This window comes from Dermacentor variabilis, unplaced genomic scaffold (assembly GCF_050947875.1).
Source record: "Dermacentor variabilis isolate Ectoservices unplaced genomic scaffold, ASM5094787v1 scaffold_12, whole genome shotgun sequence".
NCBI classification, from domain to species: Eukaryota; Metazoa; Arthropoda; class Arachnida; order Ixodida; family Ixodidae; genus Dermacentor; species Dermacentor variabilis.
In genome coordinates, this window is record NW_027460280.1 from 49,913,589 (window position 1) to 49,937,068 (window position 23,480).

At 50.7% G+C, this 23,480-nt stretch overlaps 1 protein-coding gene across 1 annotated transcript in view; it reads right to left on the reverse strand.

The window, feature by feature from the left end:
- LOC142565822 (uncharacterized) overlaps positions 1-21,494 on the reverse strand; it is a 147,859-nt gene extending 126,365 nt beyond the window's left edge. The window contains exons 1-2 of the mRNA XM_075676367.1: positions 21,240-21,494; positions 20,486-20,622 (exon numbers count right to left, since the gene is read on the reverse strand). Coding sequence (XP_075532482.1) covers positions 20,486-20,622; positions 21,240-21,494 — 392 coding nt within the window. The remainder of the gene's footprint in view (positions 1-20,485; positions 20,623-21,239) is intronic.
- Positions 21,495-23,480: the final 1,986 nt, after the last annotated feature.

Genomic DNA, 23,480 nt, shown 5'->3' on the forward strand with positions numbered 1-23,480 from the left:
AGAAGATAAAAATGAAGGTAGTGTCCCTTTAGATGGGTGGTACATAACAGATAAAATACCATATTTGCACTTTACCGTAAGAATTTCATAATCATCAGTAATTCGAGAATAATTCGAGAGCAGTTCGCTTTCAAATCTGTCTTGAACCATTAGCGTAAGACCACTTCCTTTCTTACCGCGACAATTTAAAAAGTAAGACTTATAACCAGGCAATTTGAGTACCTCCAGTTCATTTGTATACCAAGTTTCGGTCATCATAACTACGTCAAAACAAAATTTAAAACTTTCTATAAAAGTTGTGATGACGTCTTCCTTGTTCCGGGCCGACTGGGCATTAATATGAAGAGCTGAAATATGGCTGCTAGCAGAGACAGGTATTTTTAAATCACTTGGCAATTTAAAATTCGGATCCCTCATTCAAGAGAGGAATTTAAAAAAAAATGTACAAGGGAAAGTTAATGATGAAACACCTGCCTGCTGCAGGTGTTCATCGGTCTTCGCTAGGTCAGCGACACATGTTATTTGAAGCGCATTCGAAGACTCGGTCCTTCTTGCGAATATTTTAGCATCTGTGGTCCACACAAACCGCCATTTTTTTCCTTCTTTTTCTCAATGGCCATGGCAAGCAATTTTTTGAGCTGTGGACAAAAATGCTGATTTATGTATATGCGAGATTTTCCAGAACAGCCGACGTCAGCCACGGATGGACGCAGCTTTCGTGCCTCGCGAAGAACAGAGTCGCGTTTTGACCTGTTCTTGAATTGAAGAATAATTGGCGGGCAGCCATCCTTTGAACGAACACGGTGGCACACATCAATGTCAGTTTTCGCGATCGGTTCATTTATCGCATTTCCAAGCACGTCAAGCAGTTAACAGCAGTTAAATGTAATTAATTAAGCAATACCTCGTGATGAAAAGAAATGCTGGCCGTAAGTACATACGACCACGGCTACTATGCAGTTGGTACGATTTCCCCAGAGCTCTTAAATATATTTTAAAATCTTGGTCCAAGTTAGCTGGGACACCCCGTGCATATATACATATATATGTAGTCTTTTATGCATATGCACAGTATTTGGCTTCGTGACCTTTTATGCGAACTTGCGTTCATTGTGCGTGTCCGGGTGCTTTAGTCTTCGGTGTGCTCAAGCTTCTTTTTCGCTGTTTGTCACGCCATGACAGATAAAGATTGTTCTGGTAACGCACGCTGTGACTGGACGTTCGCATGTCCCCGATACAGCGCGCTGTGACGATGCATATTTTATAGCAGGCTATGCCTGAGTTAAGGGATGCTCTATTCCCCGGCTATTTTTTTCTTTCTTTCGTTTTTTTTCTTTTCTTTTCTTCGTTTGTTAGTGTTGTTTTTTTATCCACATTTCTCAGTCGCTCGAGTTTATTTTTAATAACTGCGATAGCTGATCCTTAGGTGGCCTTTTTTCCGAGGGCATTATCATTTTTTAAACAACAAACAACAGCAAAAAGTGTTACAATTTGTGCAGCAGAGAACAGCGCAACAAAGAAATGCTATTTTTCAAGAATGATCAGCGGATGAGGGCAGGATTGTAATTATAGATATTTATCTGATGTCGCGCGCTGCTACAGGCACCAGTAATATGACAAGATAATCAAGAAACGGCTCTTTTTTTCTTTCGGTTTCATTACTTAGCATATTGCACAGCCCCATGTGAATTTTCAAACGCTGGAGTTCGTAACGTAGACAAAACTCAACACAGCGGTTTCCTCGGGTGTTTTAGTAAGTAATCACAATATAATGGTCTAATATTTTAGTAACTGTACCCACAACGAGCGGTTCATAGTTCAACTGCGATCATATCAAGGTGTTTTGCAAGCTTGAGTGCAGAATATTTATAAAAGTAATGGTAATGAAATGCATATAAAAAACACCATTACGCATAAGATGCCTACATCAGGGAAAGCTAAATCGCTTTAACGAACTTTCTCCTCTAAAGTAGGAATCGCACAACCTTTAGTTATGAACAAAGCCTCCCGCAATGCAGTATCACTACTGCTACTCAACGTTTTTGCAAGGCCATTTATTTTTCCTAAAATCCTCTTTCGTGTAACCTTTTACATCAAACGTATTTCCTGGGTGGTTTTTGGAGATTTCTTTGCTCTGTTTTATTTTGCTCAGGGCGTTTATTTTCTTTACCGGTTAGTAAGCTCATATGATGGCTTGAGCAGTCTGCCTCCGTTTTACAATCTCTTCTTGTTTTTTATCCTTCCGCTCACAAATATGCTCGCTCTACTAACACTAATTCATAACAGAGAAAACAGCTCTACAGGAGCTATTTCCTTAAGAATGGGAGCTTTCACTTAAGGCGCCATTCGCATATATGGAATATTTCTCCAGCGTACATATCCGACAGTGTCCCGGTGCAAGCGAATGAAAGAGAATAAAGTAAAACAACAAGCAGACACAAAAAAACTGGAGGGAGGAGGTAAGAAGAACGTAGCGTAACACAGCATGCGCCATTTCTGTGCTCTCCCAGGAGACGTTGTCCACGCGCTTGGAGTGTCTGTGCACGCAAACGAAGAACGGGGGCATGAAGCCCAAGGTGGCTTACGCTCGATATGTGTCGCGAAATCATAAGCGTCGGTGTGTTCTACGGTTGCGCTAGTTTTATGGACAGATCCACCCACTCGCAGGGGAAACACCTCATCAACAATCAGTTCCATATAAGTTGCACATTTCTTTCATACGGGCTAGAAAAGTTTTCTATATGGCTACATGGGTGCCTTAAGCTTGTATTCAATAATAAAAGGTTAGTCTGCAAGCTTTCGCGTTAACTTTAGGCCAGCAAACATGAGTGACGAGTTTCTTGAGAGGCTGCGACCCTGCGCACCCGCTTCTTCCCTCTACCCACACTGCGTACATTCGCAGGACAAAAGATTGAGAGATGTCTCGCTGTCGAGGGCTTGTCATAGTGCCGATATGTGTTGGATAAAGCTTGCCCCACGTTGTGATAATTTTCGGCGATTCCGGCCGCAGTGCAGTTATCGCTTGCTGAAAATATTGCGCGACAGCGCCGCGTCTGGGAAACGGTATGGCGTGCTAGCAAGGTGTCGGGTGCATGTGTTCACCGATGTAGCAGCCACAGACATCGGGAATTCATCGTAGACAAATCACAAAATACAGTCGCGAGAAGCCTCACAAATTTCGACGCCCGCCCGAAATCTGAACACAAGTACTGAACACCTACCACTGAACAGCAAGAATTATTCCGCTTACAAAATTATCAAGAAACGAGGTAAACATTAACTTACGTCATAGGAACAGAAGAACGGTGTCAACAGAGAAAGTCTTAGGATCATGGTCAACAGGTGCACTTCAAAAACACGTGGTTACCGCTTTTAAAATGCATATTTTTTTTTTCGGGGACACAAAGTAAAATAATCATGCATAGCTATTAGGTAAAAGTTCCTCCGTTACTGTCGCCATGGCGTTGTGCAACGTGATCATACGATGTTTGTCCTAACTGCACGTGGCTGTGTTTTAAGTTGTAGCGTAAAATTCACGTGATCATCTGTACACAAAGCATATTTGATCGATGTGAAATAAGTATGGGTGGAGGAGTGCATTTCCTTTTATCTCCTCAACTGCGATTATTTCTTGTTTTATTTCGTTAGACATTAGATACCATAGAACCAAGAGAGAGAAAGACAAAAAAAGGGGGAAAGACGGGGAGGTTAACCAAAAATGAAAATTCTGTTTGCTACCCTACGCTGGGAAAAGAAAAGGACTGCCGTCATAGCCCCTGATTTAACCCCTCTTCCCATCTCATTAACACACAGTTAATAAAGCACAAGCACAAGCACAATCCTCCCCTTCACGGCGCCTGAAGGGCTTTTTGTGCCGAATTGGGCGCGTCGAGATTCAAGCGAACTGTCTTGACGACAGCGGTGGACGTCTCGATGCGACGATGGGGCTGCTTCTCGGCGAACATTCTTTGCGCTCACGAGAAAGGACGGAGGGCGAGGCAGGCTTGTGTGGCGGGCGTCAAAGCCTAACAGCCACTGCTTTCAGCGGGGCCACTTTGTGCGCGGCTGACAGAGTCCATACCGCCGGCGTGCTCCTTCCGCATTCCTGTTCGCTGCACCGCGGTCTGGCCGTGAATGCTGGACGCCGACCTGGAGAGGGCGTAGCTGCGGCCCGCGAGCTCATCAATGCAGCCCGACCGACATCGAGGGGACAAAAAAAAGAAATACAAAAAAAATTCTTGGCAGGCTCAGAGGTGCAGAAAAAAGCGCAGCGCAAACCAAGACGCCGATAGTGCATCGCCGCACACGCTAGGCGTGCCTCTTCCCCAACGGCCGTTCGCAGCACGCCAGAGCAGCGCATATTAATGGTCTGGCGCGGCGTGCATGCGGCGAGCCCGTATCTCCTCGTATGAGCGAGTCGCGGATGGCCACTTCGTCCGGCCGGCCGAGCCCTAAGCCCGGGTCGGGGTCGCCGACACGCGGCTGCCTTGAAAGCTGCTGACCGGATTAACAACGACAAGGCTCGAACACGTGCGCCACTTCTTCGGGAGTCGCTGGGAAGAGCCTAAATTTTGGCACAAAAACTGACTTTACTCTTTGCCTAGACTTAGCTGCCAACCTTGTGAAACGGTGTGGGTGTACATTTAGAAGAACCGTGACAGGCGATCGGAAAGGAGAAGAAGAATAAACAATTCCAAATATTCTTGCAACTAGGCTACCATGTCATGGAGAAGTAATGAATTATATAACTATTCATTCATAATGTTCGATGCAGTATCAGTCAAAAAAGGCGTTCATTTAAGCTGTCATATTTGCTGCTTTAATTGCTTGTAGCTTCTTATCTAGCAGAACTCTGATTGTGCAACAGAACGATCTGAATTGCTGCCGATTCTGCATGCATTTGTCTTACTAAGAAATGTCATTTTGGCTTTGCACTGAAACCAGTTCTCTTTATTGAAGCGATTTGTCTTTGGATGTAACAGAAGAGAAGAAAAAAATACAAAATTTTATCGTGATTTACAGCAACGACAGCTGGCCGTACTATGATTATGACAATGCCGACAACAACGGCAACGCCACGACGACGACGGCTGCACGAAGATTCAGGCAGACGCTGCAGACTCTCGGCGGAAGCCGACTGGGGCCTTGGCTGTTGATGACTTTTGTTTCAGCCTGAGGAATATTTGGGTCACATCGACCTCATTTCTAGCCAACCGACTGCAGCTTTCGCTGTAAAGCTATACATTGGTACTTTGTGAAGTACAATGCTTTGGTTAGGGCTTCCCTATTTTCCTCTCCTTCCTTTCTTCGTTTCTTTCTTTCCATGCATTAACCCTGTTCCCCGTGCGCTGCGCAGGGTAGCAAACCGCACGCGCGTCTGGTTGACCTCCTTGCCTTTCGTTTTTCTCCTACTCCTCCCTCCTTGGTTGTATTTATGTGTTCTGACGACTTTATGACTTGCGAAGCACTACTATAATTAGCGCCTAATAAGAGCAACTCTCACAATTGCTGCCTCCAACTCACATCGCATTCGGCATTTTAGCCTTCCTAAGACACTGCGGTAGTCGATCGGGCCTAGAACACGATACGTGAAACACTAACCACGCAATTAACTGAGGCTATAAAAGAGGCTTTCCTCTATCTGTGTTTGGGTCGGGAACCATTGAAGTGATTCACAAAGCATGCATGTTTTCCATTTTGCTAGACGGTATGGTCTAGGCAATCGCGCTTTTCTTTTATGGGCGTTTATTGTGAATTATATAGTCGCTCTTTCTGCAGGTTTCCTGGAAAGCAGCTCCGGGTGCGATAACAGCAATTTCACTGTGAAATTTTTCTAGCTTCCAAAGGCAATCATCAGGTTCGATTTTACGCCACAAAACAACACCTAGCCTAGGGCGCAAAGTGAGTCACTGCAGATTCATTTCAGGTGACGTTGGGCCCCTATTAAGGCCGATAATACATGTCAATGCATATGGGACATAATGCACTATTTATTGACGTTTCCTGCGATCTAGTGGGTACCATCAAGATCCCCCTAGACTTTCTGCACAGGCTCATCTCTCTACTTTTGCGGGCCTCGACTGGGTTTGCTGTCAAAGTCGCTGTGTTGCGTAGAGCAGCCCGGTTACAGTAACTGAAAAAAACAAAAGAAGAAGCAGCTAAAATGCAGCTTCTGGTGCACCAGCGGCTGCATTTGCATGGGCGAAATTAGCCTCCCTCAGGGTTCGGACCTCGAGGCCGACGGGGTGGACAGAGCGTGCCGCCTCGCACGGATCGATATCGGCAGCGCGGAGGAGAGAAGGGGGGGCACCACCGATATGGCAACACCGTAGCGGCAACAGCGTGGGGCCCGCCGCCTTGTCACAACCGCCGGGACGGCCGCCAGACACGGCGGCGCGCGCGGATCCATAATGCGCGCACGTGGGGCGAGCGCGCCGCCGCCAACCTGTTTACAGCCCGCCGGCGTCCGCACCTTCGGATGGCCCGTCCGGTCGCAGTGGAAACGAGCCGGCGCGCGTTTGGCGCTTGTAAAGCGCGCCTCGCCCCGCCAGCGCTCATTCATCGTCCCCGTCCGCGGGGGGGGATGCACCGCATCTGTATGCATGGCACCGGCAAAGTGCGTCACGCACCAGAAGTGCGCTCGCCGAGTGTGTGTCTCATTGTTCCAATTTCTGCTCTGCGAGGAGAAGCGCGAGTCGACTATTGCTCATCTCGGCGCGCAGCCAGTCCTGTACTACGCGCGAGCGCCTACACACGAATTCCTTTCCCGCGAAGGCCAACGAAGTCAATTGTTTTTGATTATTCACCATGAATAGGCTCGTTTATCAGCTTGCCTATGATCCGTATGATGGGTGTCCAAAGCGCGTCCTTCGAACTGCATGCAGACAGTTTCCCGAAGAAGCTTGAGAAGCGCACGGCAAAAAGACCGAGCCAGGCGCGTGTTTAGATCGCTGCAATTATTTGCGCTGAGTCCGTGCCTCGCGCCTTTAGCCTTCTGCTTACTTTCGTGCACCATTAGGGCGAGTGCCATTTATGTTTCCATCCTGGTACTTAATTTCTAATAATGAGGGCGATTTCGTCTGTGCGTGGTGGCATAGAAATGACGCGGTGCCCTGTCATAGTGGAATTATTTATGCTCTCTTTAAGCACACTATTTAAATATTTACAGCGCAGCTGCAGGGCGGCAAGAACAAAAATGTATGCATAAACAGTCGAGGTGCATGAGCGTAGGTTGCAAGAGAAAAGGAAATGCCGCGTAAAATGAAGAGCGGGTGTGCAACGCGGCCATAAGACCGAGAAATGATACTTGAGCGAATAGCCCCGCAGTATCAAGTAGGCCACGACGGAAACGACGCAGAACGTGCGCGGGTCAAGAAAACATTAAGCACCGCGCGATCGCAAAGAGCCGATGTAAAATGGAAAATTTTTTTCTGCGGCCATAATTGCTTCATAAACCGACGGAGCGCGCATTGTCGTGCGGCCTACTCCCCTTATAGCAGACAGCGCGTGAAGCGCGAGCTGCTGGCGGCAAACGCTGCAAGAAGGGAGATGGCTCTGATACTGGGCGCTCGTTCCGCATTGCCGTATAGGCGGTCGCGCGCGCCTTGTTGGTGAGCCGTTCGCGCCGCTCGCGGAGAGCGGAAATTTAATGAGTCGTTAAATTTAATGCGGCACCTCCGCCAGCGACAGCCGAAATGACGTGCGCGAGGCGCGAAGAAATCTTCCGACTCCCTACAAGAGGAGAATGAAGCCCGTGAGCCGGCTTTCGATGGAGGGACTACAGGTCGCTTCTACTGCGCCGAACCGAGCTGGGCACAACGCTTATCGCTGATGGTTCCGAGGCGTGCCCTCGGAGCCGGACACGCGTCCTGGCCGGCCCTTCTGAATAGCGGAACGGTTTTAGAACAGCACTGAAAGAACAGCGCGGCACGCGCTGTTCTTTCAGTGCTGTCGAGCGGGGCGGAAGCGGCGCGCTTCTTCCCTGGAACGGCCGCTTTCTCCGATTACGATCGAAAAACACTCCCGCCGAGGCGCATCCAAAACGTCGCAAGAAAGGAGAATCGAAAACTCCGCGATGGCGCATATATATTTGGGAAATGTGGGGGGCCCCGCGCTGACACAATACCGCTAGGCAGCCTTCTCGCACAAGAACGGATAGCCGCACGAAGCTCTAAAATGGACTTCGTGCAATACCGTTGCTCCACGGGACGCACCATTTCTCGCAGAAATGCATCAGTGCACTCTCCCGACAGCAAAGGCGAGCGTCGGAAAACCCCGCCTTGGGCTTGCGAGCTCTTGCACAGCCGCAGGCATGTTTGTTTGCATGCCTCACTTGGATGCGCTTCTAGGACGTCAAAAAACGTACACAAGCAGAAAAGCAGCTTGCACGAATCGAACAGAAGGGATGCGAAGTGTGTACGACAGAATGAGAGAGCTAACTTTCCCGCAAAGATCAAAGCAGGCGTGTGCGTATATTGACACTGGTCGCATCTCTGCCGTCGAAACGGCGCAGAGTTCGATGATCACGCGCCCTCATGGCGCTATTAACATAAGTGTAGTGCTAATTTTGCATACAATTCTTTGTAAAACTGACATCGTTAATGAATAAACTTGCACTTGAACATCGGCGCAAAGAAACCGGTGGTTTCGCTTGGGAAGAGCCTCTAGCTGTTTAACTGAAACTTAAACTTTACCACGTCGAACTTTCTTCGTTCACTTTATCTCAGCAACGTAAACACATGTGGATGATTCTTTGTTCATAGTTCGAGTTGTCCAAGAAAAATTGCAGTTTTTTTTTTTTTATACAGTGCAGGCAGTGGGAGATTAGGGCCCGAATATTGTAACGATTCTATTTGATCTTGGCTTCTAGCGCGAAGTGAAACACGGACACAGAAAGGAGCAGACAGGACGAGCGCTAACTCTCAACTAAATTTTTATTAAAACGAAGAACATATATAAAGGTGATTGCCGGTGATATAGGTGATCCTGTGTCCGTGTTTCACTTCGCGCTAGAAGCCAAGATCATGTTACCGTACCAACTCGCCCAACTGTCTATCCTTTTGCATAACGATTCTATTCCAATGCCATTCCTTGTCGCGCTTTGTCACTGGTCAGAGTGGCACTTCTCCTGGCTGTGAATGTCGGATGATAAGCGTGACATAGGATCGAGCGAAAAGAACCGCTATACATTATACCGGCTGGTTGCTCCACTTAAAAGTGCGCTGTCAATCAGTTTAACGTGCCCTTAACGCGCATAGCTCTGTAGCGTGTTTTGTAAAGATTCTTTCATCCGCTTCTATCTATTTTTCACCACCTACTGCGATCCCTACGATCCCTACGATGACCTCGGAGCGCCGCCATTAGAGCGAAGGACGAAAAGTAAAAATGAGCCTTGAAATAACTCGTTGCAGGAAACGCCCCAGCAACAAGCGAGCGCGCAGCAGATATTCTACCTAAAGGCACCAAACTCCCTTTTTAAATTTGTATCCGTAAAGAAGTGCCATCCAGACCTACCTTTGTCATTTAGTACCAGCCAGGGTTGTCAGCAAGGTTACGATCGAGCTTTATAAAACGAAGTCGTCCGTGTTAGGGATTCTGGACAAGAGAAGTCGTAGACTGACCGCGCGTTCCCATTGATCCTGGGTCCCGGGCATTTATCGATGCTGCGATCGACGAAAGCAGCTAGCCCGCGGGTACTGCATCATCCACGAGTACCGGCACCCCAGGATCGAGTCAGCGCACGCAGGGACTGCGACTCGTCTCCTGCGGTATCTAGGCACGACCCGAAGGTGTTATGTTTCTTCCAGCGCGCCCTTGCACGCGCACACCCTCGCCCATAGTCCTGGTTATTACCAGCAGAGGCAATGGACGCTGCTGCAGGCGACGCCCAAGCGTATTACTATTAACGGATTTAATCTCCGTAACAGGGCTTACGTCCCTTTACCCAACGCACTTACAAAATAATAATCAATGCTGGTCTAGGCTGGCCAGATCGCCAAAGACCGCTTACGAGCAGGCTGATGTACGTCCGAGAAAGAGAAAGAAATATAAAGAATAATGGTTACTATAGCGCCCATTCTTTTTCAAGTCGCGCTAAGCACATTGCCAAAGGGTTCGCGACAGTTCCCAACCATTCATTTTCAATGAGCCGGCAAGAGCACCAGAAAATTCGATGCGAGCAACTTACCGAGACCCTTCCATATTCTCTGCAGCAACTGCCGTCTTACATCGCACACGAGGCTTCCCAAGGGTGCTTTTACGAGCGTGTTTATTCTGCGAAACTTCGTGGAAAACGCGTCGCCTGGTGTTCGGCCCATTCGCATTCCATCTTGGAGACAGTTTTGCAAAAACGTTGGGCCATGTCGAAACTTCCTTCGTCCGTCCGAAACCGACACACGCACGCTCGCAGACGAACACTCGAGGTTTCACAACCAGCTGACTGCGGCTTTGGCCGGCTAATTAATGAAGCCCCCATGGCCAGAGTAGCAGACGCTCGCTGAGGCGTGGGCAGACGCTGTAGGCCACGGACAGTAGGAAGCCGGCGGTGTCGTCAGGGAAGTGGGGCCGTTTTGATTGCCTCTGCGGGCAGGGAAAGCCTGGTCGGTGTCCACCTCAGACAGAGGGACCAGGGGGACGTCGCGTGAGCCCCCATGACAGCTTGCCGTGAGAGGCCGAGTGCCCACGCTTTCTCGAAGCAGACCGCTTTGTACGCCGTGACTGGAATCGCGGCCGTCGTCGGGCGCTGTGTTTGTTTGACTGCTTTGCTCTCGCCTTCAGTGGCCTAGAGGGCATCGGGGCTCATACATTCTTCGAATGATGTTGAGGTAATTGCCAAAATGTTTGGCCAAAGAGACCGCAGTATTTGGACAGGGACTTGATACGAAATCACCTGCGGGCTAATAGGACATCGGTTAGTCGAAACTTAATGCCAGACTTTTCCAAATAAAGTACTTGCCACGCCGCCTGCAAAAAATAAGTAAATAAATAAATAAATAAATAAATAAATAAATAAATAAATAAATAAATAAATAAATAAATAAATAAATAAATAAATAAAACGCGTTTATCTAATACAGAGCATGCAAAACAGCAAACATTTTCTGGCTTTGTTTTGCGACAGTAGTTTCTCTTTGTGGAATTGTAAAACACAAGTAAAAAGAACGTATATGCGCGCTCTACGCCGAAATTATCTTTTCTTTTTCCCCCAAATTTGAGACTGATAGCGTGGCACTGCCTTTCCAACTGATTAGCTGGAGAGATTGGAGGCATGCGCTTCGTGCTACTCCATTTAACTTCTCTATGAGCTAAGTCAGTAGGAGTAATGAAAATGTGAATAGTGCATAATATGAGCACTCGGCGAAAGCGGGCGCACTCAGGCTTTCAGCAACATTTTGTGATAGGCCATAAATTCTCTAGGCGCACTGCTGCCCCGAAGCGAGCATGTATATGTCCTTAAATATAAGGAAAGTGATGACGTATAATTATGAACGGCTTGGTGAAAAAAGCATAAGGCATTTTACTTATCTCTCGTGCAGCGTTAATTCACAGCACCCATATTTTATTGGGAGACGTCCAGAACGACCAACCATTTGACCAAATACTCAGAAGGGAGAGTTCTTGAAAGACAAGAGAACATTTCACCAGCGTGAAGAATGTAGCGGACACAGGCCGCATATCCCCGTAAGGATACGGAACGAGGTTTAAGAGATCCTAAGAAAAGGAAGATGCGAAACGAAAGAAAGAAAATGCAGGGGCTAAAAGTATTTTATTGTTTTATAACGGTAAGACAAATAAACGGTGTGGATGAAGATAGCCATAGCTTGTCTCATTTCTCGGAGGAATGAGCATAGCAGATCTAAAGCTTGATACATTGAAGCCCTACACATGGGCGCTAGCGTTCTTTCTAGCTCTAGTGGTACCAGAAAATTTAAATTAATTCCCCTAAAAACCAAGTCTTGCCTCTATAATCTGCAAATGTGCGTTGCATAATTATGTACTCTTCTGTTCCTTAGGCGTCACAGTTATCAGAGCAAGCTATAATGCTTAGTACACGACGGTAAAAGTAGTTGTTAGTGAATGCATATGAGGGTACTCAAATATTTAATTATTAGTAATTAACTAATAATGTGTGCCTTTGCATGTGAAGAGTTCACGCCTCCTAGCTGGAGAACTTGTGGAATGGAAGAATACAGATGCCACGACTCTGCGTCGCGCGTGCGAAGGAAACGGGTACTGTGGCACGCAATCCATGGATACAACCTGTGCCAAGTTCTCTAGAAGGTACCAGTAGCCTCGAGCGAAATAGAAAACAAGCACAACAAGCATCTGTACAACGCGAGGTGCGGAAAGGCAGTGTCTTTTCAGCCGCACAACGTCCTCGAGCTGTTTTCATTTCGATGTGTCTGTTTGATAACGTTGAAGGAGGAAAGAACCGCCGCACTCCCGCCCTGCAGTAGCGGTGGCTAATGTGATTTTCGTCCCTTTAGCGGCGACGGTGGCGCGCGCCTTCTCTAAGGCGCCCATTCTTGCGTTCTTCTCACTTTCTGTTACTGCCGAGCTTTGCGTCCTTTGTTCCCCTCCAGGAGCCGGATACCGGCTTTCGACCGGCAGCCTCTGTAGCTGCTTTTCACACGTCGCACGATCCGGACACTGAGCCAACCGTTCCTCCGCTGTTCGCTCTTGCGCCCGAGTCTGCAGCATCGACTTTTAGTCGGCGCTTCGACCGGCGCCATGTTCTGCACTCGCGGCTGCCCTTGTGCTGTCGAAAGCGCGCGTGCGGGGGCGCGAGAGGAAGCCAAGGAAACAGGGCGCTCCTCCTGCACTCCGGGCCACCGAGCGCCGACGGCAAATGGTCACCGCTGCAGCTCTGCCTACTCGGTGCGTGCTTCGTCTGCCCGAATACAGAGCGCCGCGAGGATCACCCCCATCGCGAAACATGGCGCAGGGCTCGGCGATGCTCTCGTCACGTCCCAGGGAAGTATCGCCCCTCGGAGCAGGCCGCGAGCGTCCGGCCGCGCCGTGCTCCACCCCCGCCCCTTCGTTTCGGCCAACGGTCCGTACTAAAGGAACGCAGGCTGAATAATACAGACGGGAACAGAGGCTCTGGGACCCTACTCCAAGATGTTTCTCATGCTGCAGCTCCGGCTAACGCGCGCCCTGCCGCTGACGCAATGTGAAGACACCGTGCGTGCGACTTACTGCGCGGGAAGACTGGAAGATACGTATTCTTTTTTGTTGCGTAATGATGCTCCACCTGGTCAGCTCGTTCCTTTCTTGTTTTTGTTCGTGTCCTTGCTTTCTTTTTGGGTATGGATCTTCCGGTAGCAACGAATATAATACGTTTCTTCGCCACTTTGTTCATTCCTTAGAATAAAGTAACGCCGTTGTCTCCCATGCTCATTTCAGCATTACAGCAAAAATAGATTTTAGTGTTTGCGTATAAACGCGTTCTTTTCTTCCTCTCTCTCTCTCTTAACACGTAGTTTCGTACAACGCTGATTTTGTTTGGCCTATAAATGTTATGTTATTTGAAAAAAAAAAGAATTAACATTATTTCTGCATCATAAAAATGGAAGTAAACGCTGACTGAAACAAACTTACTGCCATTCTTATGTGACTTACGACAAAACTGGCTGACTCAGAAACTTTAGAATAGCAGCTTGGGTTTGTTGGTTTTCATCCTGGTGTTAACAGCGCAAAACGTAGACGAGACACGAGACGAGAGGATGACACCACAAGACGAGAGGACGACACCACAAGCGCTTGTGGTGTCGTCCTCTCGTCTCGTGTCTCGTCGACGTTTTGCGCTGTTAAAACCAGGTCAGAAGCTTTGTATAGTTGTACGGGTTCTCGCGCAGAACGACTGCGGCTCTCTTAAAAATTCACGCAGAAACTCCTCTCGGAGTTATCTAAGTATGCGTAAGCATTGTGCCACTTGCTCAACCCCACGCATCTCGGTGTCACTATCAACATTATCAAACTTGATCCGACCAGCATAAACGACAGAGCTACGGCTACAAGAACTGTTGCAGACGGCGGCGCAAGGTGAATTGATTAGGCAAGCGAACTCTTCCACGTGGCGGCGCCAGATGCGCTGATTAACGTTCCGATCATTGTAAGCCGTTATCTCTCTTTAGCGCCTTATCCATCCGCGTCAACCGTGACCAATCGTACTCCGACGGCGGCTGCGCGTGGCGCGGCCGCGCGTACCTCTATCTTGAAAGCGATCTGCGATGGGTACAGTGCGGGGAATGCTGGTAGCTTCGTGCGCGCTGTGTTCTCGCCCCTTTGTTCGAGTCGAAGTGAGATGCAGCACGAAGCCCAATTCGCTCGCTGCTGTGGGTCCTACCTTGAAAGCGATCGCCTTACATGACGGATGGATGGACGAACGGACGCACGTTTTTGCTCGTAGAAATGCTGACGCATTTAAAACCTCTCGTCTTGAGAAGGGACGAGCTGACACAACCAACCGTGATGCATTCATTCGTCGGTAGACGCCATATGGGGTCAATGCACATTTTCTTCACGCAAGCTTATGTGGATCCTAAACAAAAAAGTAAAGGCCAGGTGGTCATTACCAGCGACGGCCGGCTGGCATTTACTTTTCTTTTTTTGCGACAGGCTCTAAGTAAGGTCATCTGGACAACCACTACTCTTTTAAAGCAGTCACGTTAAAACAGTTTCCATTGGTAGCAGCGCTTTATCATGCCATAGAATATCGATAATTTTGGTGGAGCATTATGCAATCATTCAACCTAAGAAGCTGGGACCGATAACCTTCATTAATCTTTCAAGAAGATGTTTAGTATGGCGTGAAGATGAATGCCATGCAAAAGTGTTGCAATTTGCTCCTCCAGATTATTCGTACTCACACGCGGACACTGTTAGCAAAATGAATTTGTTAAAAAATACCCCTCAAGGCTCTAAAGGACGCTAATGCCCCAGAGGGTGGTCAAAACCCACCCCTTGGTTCTTCTTCTTTCTTTTTTTTCATTTATTTAGTTTTTGTTCCTTGTACAAACATATTTACTGAGCCACACGACTCAGGAAATATTCAGTTGCATAATTCGCAACTTGACTTCAGAAACGTCAACAGTGCGACTGTAAACTCCGAGTACATCGCGGTTTGGTAATTGAAGACTGGATGTTGCGCTTCCTTGGGGGGGGGGGGGGGGAGGGGGCTTTGTGTCTTCTGTAGTGACACCGGCGACATTGAACAGTGCGTTTGGCTAAACCCGCAGTCTGACAAGGAAAGAGAAAGAAAGCGACGGTCTATAGCCTGCAAAATAGTGGTCTCAGGCACAGGACCTTTGAAGAAGTCGTATTTTCCGGAGTGCCCGCGGCAATCTGGAAGTGAGTGCAACGACTGCTGGTTGCCTTCCTGCGTGACACGGGGCTCATCGACACCTGGCGACACACCCCCGATCAAAATCCATAGGAGGTTCACGCGCAACGATTGCCAGCTATGTATGCCAGGATAACCCCGCCTGCTGCAGCACCATCACCACCACCATCGGAGCAATAAAGCGCTGAAACACGTGCAGTTCTAATTTTCTCTTCCTTTCTGTGCAAGGAAGACTGTTCATTGCCGGAAGTATAAATAAAGGAAGGCGAATTGCGGCCGCGATGGTCGCAATTGAAATAACGCTTTCAATTGAAATGAAAAAAAAAGCACGCTTTCCAATAGTGGGCGCTGTGGGAGCGAACAAAGGGAGGAGGACGAGAGCAGCTCAGGCTACCAATATTAAAACTGAACAGTAAGTGGATCAATAGCAAGTGGCAGGGCTGGGTGTCGACGTTCGGCTACACTGTCTGGCTCTGCAGCCGAGATATATGTCGGCCTCGGAAAATCGGCGAACGACCAACCCGGCCTTAGGCTACCCGGCGCGCTGGTGCCGAAACTTTTGGCCGTGCTGACCGAACCAGAGCTAAGAAAGGGTTGTCCGGACAACATATTTATTCTCAGCCGTCTTTCTTGCAAAGTTTGTGTGGCTTGGATTCGGGCGCGACGTTAACGGGCTGCTCGCGTTGCACCACAATTATCGTCATATGTGTGCTACCGTCCTCCACACATACGGGAGTCAGCGATTATCGCTCCAGGTTTGCCACCAGCTAGTTTTGATGAAACAGAGAGTTATCACTGTATTACTCTGTACTCAGCGCCTCCAAAAGCGGACCACCTGATCATTGAGTGAGTGAGTGAATAAACTTCATTGTAGGTCCGGCGAGGACGCGAACTCGTCGCGCACCCGGCTAGTCCCATGTCGGGACCGGCAGGTATAGCCCACCAGGTCGCGGGCACGCCGGACGGCCAGGATTTGCTTTTCTAGAGCAGGGCTACGCAGAAGCGAGTCCCACTCCTCCTTGATGAACTTGGGGTATGTCGACCCGCACTCCCAGAGCATGTGAGGTAGAGTGGAGGTCTGGCCGCAGGACGGGCAGGCGTCGTCGCGATACACGTCGGGGTAAGCCTCGTGGAGAGCGGACAGACACGGATATGTGCTGGTCTGTAGAAGCCTAAGCGAAACGGCTTGCGCCCTATTCAACTTGGGGTGAGGGGGTGGAAAGACCCTTCTGGACATGTAGAAATATTTAATAATCTCGTTGTGAGTAGCGGGAGCGTCCCTGTGACCGTAGAGAGGAGGGGAGTCAGTGCTCCTTATAGAGGAAGCGCGGTCGGTGAGGTCACGCGCTGCCTCGTGGGCAGACTCATTGAGGTTCGTAGGAGCACCCTCGACCGATCCTACATGAGCGGGAAACCAGTGAATTGAATGGTTTGTGAGAGCATGTGGACTCGAGCCGCCAAGAAGACGAACAGCTTCCTTGGCGATGCAACCCTTCTGAAAAGCCCTAACTGCCGTTTTCGAATCACTATATATTTCGGACAGTCTAGCAGGGCGAGGGCGATGGCGACTTGCTCGGCGACTCCGGGGTCTGAAGTGCGAATCGAGGCGCTATTGGAAATCTTTCCGCTCGAGTCGACCACAACGACGGCAAAGGTCTTCCCGTCACTGTACTCCGCGGCGTCGACGAAGCTTGCTCTAATGTCGTGTTGCTTGATCAGTTTAAGGATGGCTGCTGCTCTGGCCTTGCGTCTGCCCTCGTTGTGGACGGGATGGACGTTTCGGGGCACAGGGGCCACTACGAAATTGTCTCGAATGCACCTAGGGATCGGGGTACTGACAATCGGGAATTCCGCAGGGTGGTAACCCAGCTCTTCGAGGATGCGTTTACCTGCCGCTGTGGTGGTCAGGCGACTGAGTTGCGCGCGCTATTGAGCTTCGGCAATCTCCTCGGCGGTGTTATGTACCCCCAGCGTCAAGAGATCCTCGATATGGGTCCTAATGGGTAGCCCAAGAGCCCTCTTGACTATTTTACGGATAAGAACGTTGAGCTTGTCTGGCTCCGCTCTAAGCCAGTTGTGCATAGAAATCGTGTACGTGAAGTGGCAGAGTACGAAGGCGTTGATCAGCCTGAGAAGATTGTTTTCCTTCATGCCTCGATAACGGTTTGCGATTCTGTGAACTAGGCGGAAAGCGTTGTCCGACTTTGCGATGATCTTGCGGAGAGCACTTCCGTTCCCGCCGTTGAATTCGACAAACATGCCCAGGACCCGAATAACGTCGACCCTGGGTATCATCCCCCCGTTAAAAGTGCGAAGTCTGATGCTGCTTTCGGAGACTGGCTTCCAATCTTTCGGTCTGCCTCTCTTCTCTTTTCTGTAAAGTAGGAGCTCCGACTTGGCGGGGGAGCATCGAAGTCCGGTGGGGCGGAGATACTCCTCAATCGCGTCGATCGCCTCCTGCATGGCTTCCACTCTGCCCTCGCAGCCGCGGGAGCACCATATGGTGATGTCATCGGCGTAGATGGTGTGTGTGACGTCCTTGACGCGCGCCAACCTCTCGCAAAGACCAATCATACAGATGTTAAACAGTGTTGGGGAGATAACGGCGCCCTGAGGAGTGCCCCGCCCTCCGAGGGGCACACCTTCGGAGCGGAAGTCTCCAATGCGAAGCTTGGCCTTCCTGTCAGTTAGAAAAGAGCTGACGTAGCTGTGGAATCTGGAACCGAGACCCAGGTCTGAAATGGTCTTGACGATGAAGGTGTGGAGCACGTTGTCGAAAGCCTTCTCGAGGTCCAGACCGAGCAGAGCCTTGACGTCTCTGGAACGGCCACCCACAATCTGATGCTTGATTAGTTTCATGGCATCCTGCGTTGAGAGTCCGGCGCGGAAGCCGATCATGTTGTACGTGTAAACCTCGTTGTCTTCGAGGTACCCGTTAGGCCTGTTGAGGACGACGCGCTCCGTGACCTTGCCGACGCAGGAGGTCAGAGAAATCGGCCTCAAGTTTTCGATGTTCGGGGCCTTGCCGGGCATGGGAATGAGCACCGTGCAGGCCGTCTTCCATTCTGCAGGTACAATGCCGCTCTTCCAGGACTCGTTTATCTTGTCGGTCAGAAAGACAATCGACGTGTCGTCGAGGTTTCTCAGCATTCTGTTGGTGACTCCGTCCGGACCCGGCGCAGACTTACGGTTGAGCGCGAAGATGGCCTGTCAGACCTCGACAATGGAGAAGTCTTCGTCCAGTTCGGGGCGTGGAGGGCCTCGGTAGTCCGGGAGTTGGGTCGACGGATCTCCGTCGCGACGGACAGGCAGGTACTTCTGTATGAGTTTCGCGACGAGTTCATCAACCGTGTGAGACCTGGTGGCTTTATGAAGGGCGCGGGCCAACGTATGCCTTTCATTTGACTTCGAGCCACTTTCGTCGAGAAGGTGCTTCAGCATACCCCAGGATTTGCCGTTGCGCATTTGTCCGTCGATGGATTCGCAGAGCTCGTCCCACTGCTGCTGGCATAGCGTCTTGCAGTGGTCATCGATGACCTTGTTGAGCTCCGAAATCTTCTTTCGGAGTCTGCGATTGAGCCTTTGACCCTTCCATCGGCGGAGCAGGGCGGTTTTGGCCTCGATCAGGTGGGCGAGTCTGCTGTCCATCCGCTCGACGTCGAGATCTGTTTCCACTTTCTTGGTGGCCGCTCAAGCGTCGTTCCGGATGCCTTCACACCATTCTTCGAGAGTGGCGGGTGCCCTGGCTCTCCCGGGTTCTTCACGAATCTTGAGAAAACGGTCCCAATCGAATAACGTGAATTCCCTGACCCTACTCCGAGACACCTTGAAGTTGGTCTCGAGAATGTAGTGGTCGCTGCCGAACTCCATGGCGGTATTCTCCCAACCCACGTCCTCGACGTTCCTCACGAAGGCGAGGCCGGGTGTCGAGTCCCGGGTGACGGAGTTGCCGATGCGCGTAGGAAAATTTGTCAGTGACCAGAGTGAGGTCCATCTCGTTGGCGTCTTGCCACAGGTTGCGCCCCTTGGTAGTGTCGTAGACGTAACCCCAGATGCCATATGGTGCGTTGAAGCCGCCGACGATGACCAAGGGTCGAGGGCCGGCCAAGTCGGTCGCCTTCTTGAGGATGGTCTTGAACTGCTGGCGCGAGTCCCTGGGGTTGCTATATACATTGAAGACGAACACGCTGTTTCTGCGCTGATTCCGCTGCGGAACGTCTACCAGGATCTCAACCATGACATATTCGATTCTACCACTAGCCAGCTTGAGGTCGTGGGTGATATGAGTTAGCCGTTCATCGATCAAGGTGCAAATCCCTCGCCCCCCGGGCCGGCCCGACACGGCCCTGTAGCCCTGGAGCGAGGCGGCGGAGATTAATGTTTCCTGGTGAGCAATGACCTGAGATTTCGCAGCGAAAGACCTGAAAAACTGCTGCAGAGGGGCTTTTTTGTTAGAATACCCTCTGCAGTTCCATTGCCAAATGCGGAAACTCTCTTTGGATCTATCCATTATGGATGACCTGACGGACTACCACCTAACGGGGCAGTTAGGCCTGCGCAAAGAATTGGACCTCCTGTCGCCGCGCTGGTGGGATAATGAAGTGTAGCTTCCTTTAGTATGGCGGGAACGGTTAGAGGTTGTACGACGGAGGCGGATGAAGCCATTCTCGCCTCAATGGCGTTGATGCGATCTGCGAGAGCTCCGAGGCCTCTGTTGGGGTCCCCGAGCGCAACCTGAATTTGGCGAACGTTATCACTGAGGCAAGCGACGCTAGCGGTGACCTGTTTGAGGCCGTCTGCCTGCCCAATGATACTTTGCTTAATCTCGCTGACTTCTGCAGACAACGCTCCCGATTCACATGTTTGTTTGAGTACTGCCCTGCGTTTGGAGGACGTCGCAGTACCGTCAACCGGAGCTGGGATTGGAGTCTCGATGGCCGTGACTGACGCACCGTTACCCGATATGTTCGAAACGAGTTTCCTAATCTCTGCCATTACGCTAACTAGCCTCTTGATCGTGTTCTTGAGGTCGTCGTTTTCTTTGCGTAAGCGTATGACTTCCGCGTCTCTAGCTTGCTCTGTGGGCGGGTTGCTACGAGATGCCGGAGCAGCCTCGGTATTGGTGCCGGGCTTGGGTCGTACCAGATCGGCCCAAGCAAGGGTCGGCTGCTTTCCGCAACGTGTGGAGGCGGGCTGAGGTCCGGTTGCTGGCCGGGTTCTGGAACCGGATCTGGACCTGGGATCTGGATCGCAACAGGGATCTTGACCTCGACCTGGCCCTGGAGACGGAGCGGCTCGTGGTGCAACCGCTGAAGCGGCCACGAGACCTCCCTGGACCGGGAGCGGCTGGGACCGTATTGGCGTTCAGGCGATGCTTGCCGGGCTTGATTCGCGCCCTCCATGGGCGGAAAATGTTCGGTGTTGAGGGCGCGGGAGCGTTGCCCCCGTCTGCGCCTGACGAGATATGGCGTCTGAAATCGTCGCTTGCACTCCTTGGCGGCGGTAAGGTGGTCGTCTCCGCACAGCTTGCATTTGGGATCGCACCTATACTGAGCGTCGGGGTTCGCTTCTCCTCATCCTCTGCAGATGGCGTCGTTGGGCGAAGGGCAGACGTCCGAGCGGTGCCCGAGTCTGCCGCAGCTGTAACACACGTCCATTTGCTTGCGAAATAAAGTGCACTTGACGATAGTGCCGCCGGAGGAGACAAAATTTGGCACCCGGTACCCCTCGAACAAGACCACCACGGTGCCGGTGTTCTTGATTCTTTTGGCGCCCAGCGCCGTGGGATTTCTCGGGTTGACGAGTTTTTTGTCGATCGCCGCGGGCCGTCGGTAAGGGAGACGCCTCGGATGACGCCCTTGCACGTGCAGTGGGGGGCGGCCTCGTAAGCGCTCACCTCGTAACGTTGACCGGCGACGGAGATGCCCTCGATGCCGACGTAGCGTGCAGCGTTGTTCCTGTTTGGTTTGCTGATCACCATTATATTTTGTTGAAAGTTGGGACACATCGTGTCGGTGTCCCGCGACGCCGAATCGAGCCCGGCAGCCTGCCATATGGCATCGGCGACTGCGGTAGGTCCGCACTTGCTGATACACAGGCCTCCCCAGGGCCGCACGACGATCTTTGCCTCTTCCTTGGGCATCGGAGGCATCCTGGCCCCTCGAATGATCTTGCTTTTAATGCCCGCGCGGTCGGCGCGACGCCGAGCGTTGGAACCGGCGTTATGCTGAACGTCGGCCGCACTGGCATTGACCGCGTTTCTCTTGCTCATTGAAGAACGTCTGGTAGCAACGAGCTGCCACCCGGAGTGAAGTCCTCGGGGGATAAAAACTCCCTTTCCACCTCACACTCCATTACAAAGTCCGTGGAAAAGCCTACGGCGAGAAGAGGTGGGCAAGCGATGCCTCGCCTCGCGAACCCTAACATGGTTAGGCTCAGCACACGGTCACGGCGTAGTCGAAAGAAAAACGGCAAGAAATGTCACAGAAGTCCACCAACCCACAAAAGTCGGGTATCGGCGTGTTCCTCTTGACTTCACGAATCCGAAAATGTGGAAAGTTCCGGGGTACACACTCGAAAAACATCCGAAAATATTGGCAAAAAGCGGGAGCCGAGCGAACCACGCCAGATGTGGCTCAAACCCACTGCCAAACCTGATCATTGTCAAGCAAGGAACTGAATGGGCTTGAAGAGATGGAGCAAAATGTGGCGTGGTGGGGTGTCCCGAAAGGCACATGTATACGAAGGCCTGCACTGACAGAAGTTTCTTGTTTCTCTCAGTTTTACAGCGGAGCTGCAGACCTCTGCCCCCCCCCCCCCTCCCCGCTTCAATGCATTGGTCGTGTCCGTGGCCAAAAACTCCGCCAATCACAGCGAGAGCCGTGCGCCGCGTGCGTCACTGGCTTCCTTGCAGCGCATCCGCGGAAGTGGCGACGCCGGCTGTGTAGGGCAAAGAAAAAAATTCACGCAGAAACTGCTCTGGAAGTTGTCCAAGTATGCGTAAGTATTGTGCCATTTGCTCATCTTCACGCAGCCCGATGTCATTAACAATGTTATAAAACGTGACCCGACTTGTACAAACGACAGCGCTGCGACGACACGAACTGCTGCGGATGGCGGTGCAAGGTGAATTGATGACGCACGAACTACTTCAGAGGTGGCGGCGCCAGGTGCGCTGATGAACTTCCCATCATTATACGCCGTTATCGCTCTTTAGCGCCATATCCATCGGCGTCGAAGAATTATGAACCGTGATCAATCGTACTCCGGCGGCGGCTGCGTATGGCGTGGCCGCGAGGGCCGTATCTTGAAAGCGATCTGCGATGGGGGCAGAGTGCAGCGAGTGCCAATGGCTTCGCGGAGCGCTGTGTTCTCGCCGCTTAGTTCATGCTGAAGAGAGAGGTAGCACGAAGGTGAATTCCTTCGCTGTTACGGGTCCTATCTTGAAAGCAATCGTCTTAAGTGACGGTCATCGTTGGGTAAGCATAGAAATGCTTACGCATTTAAAAAGAAGCAAAAAGCTCGCTTTCGCGCGTAGCGTTCGACGCAAGCGTTGCCCAGTAAAGATTACGGTTGCGTAAGCTGCAGTTTCTGGGAAGCGGCAACTGTAGCATACGAAGCATGGAGTGATGTAACTACGCTTTCATGCGTAAAAAGAGACCCCGCCTAGAAACGGATTTCATTTGTGTTCTGATAGCGCTACGAAGAGGCCACATATAATACTCCCGAAGAGCAGCGCTAACACGATGAGCGGCGACGGGAACAGCTACCTCAATATGCATAACAGCGTCGTGATCAGGCTCGGCAGGACCCCATTCAAGTCTACGTCACATTCGTTTACCGGATCAGGTGATACCACAGCTTCGCTGGCCAACCGCCTTCACAGCGTAGATTGGAGCCCCCCCCCCCCCCTTATTTTTCTTGCTTTTCCAAAATGATTGTGTTTTTTTTCCCCCGCCCAGCGAGAACCGCTCTTGGGAAACATTGCTGTTCACTAAGATTTCCAACACCCGTGCGTGTGCGTGGGTGCGTGCACCTAAATTTCACGCTGTAAACTATGACGCCCACTTTAGGGAAGTTTCTCACACGCTTAATCAAATTCGAGTACCAGCGATGGATAAAATTTGGAGCAGGGGAA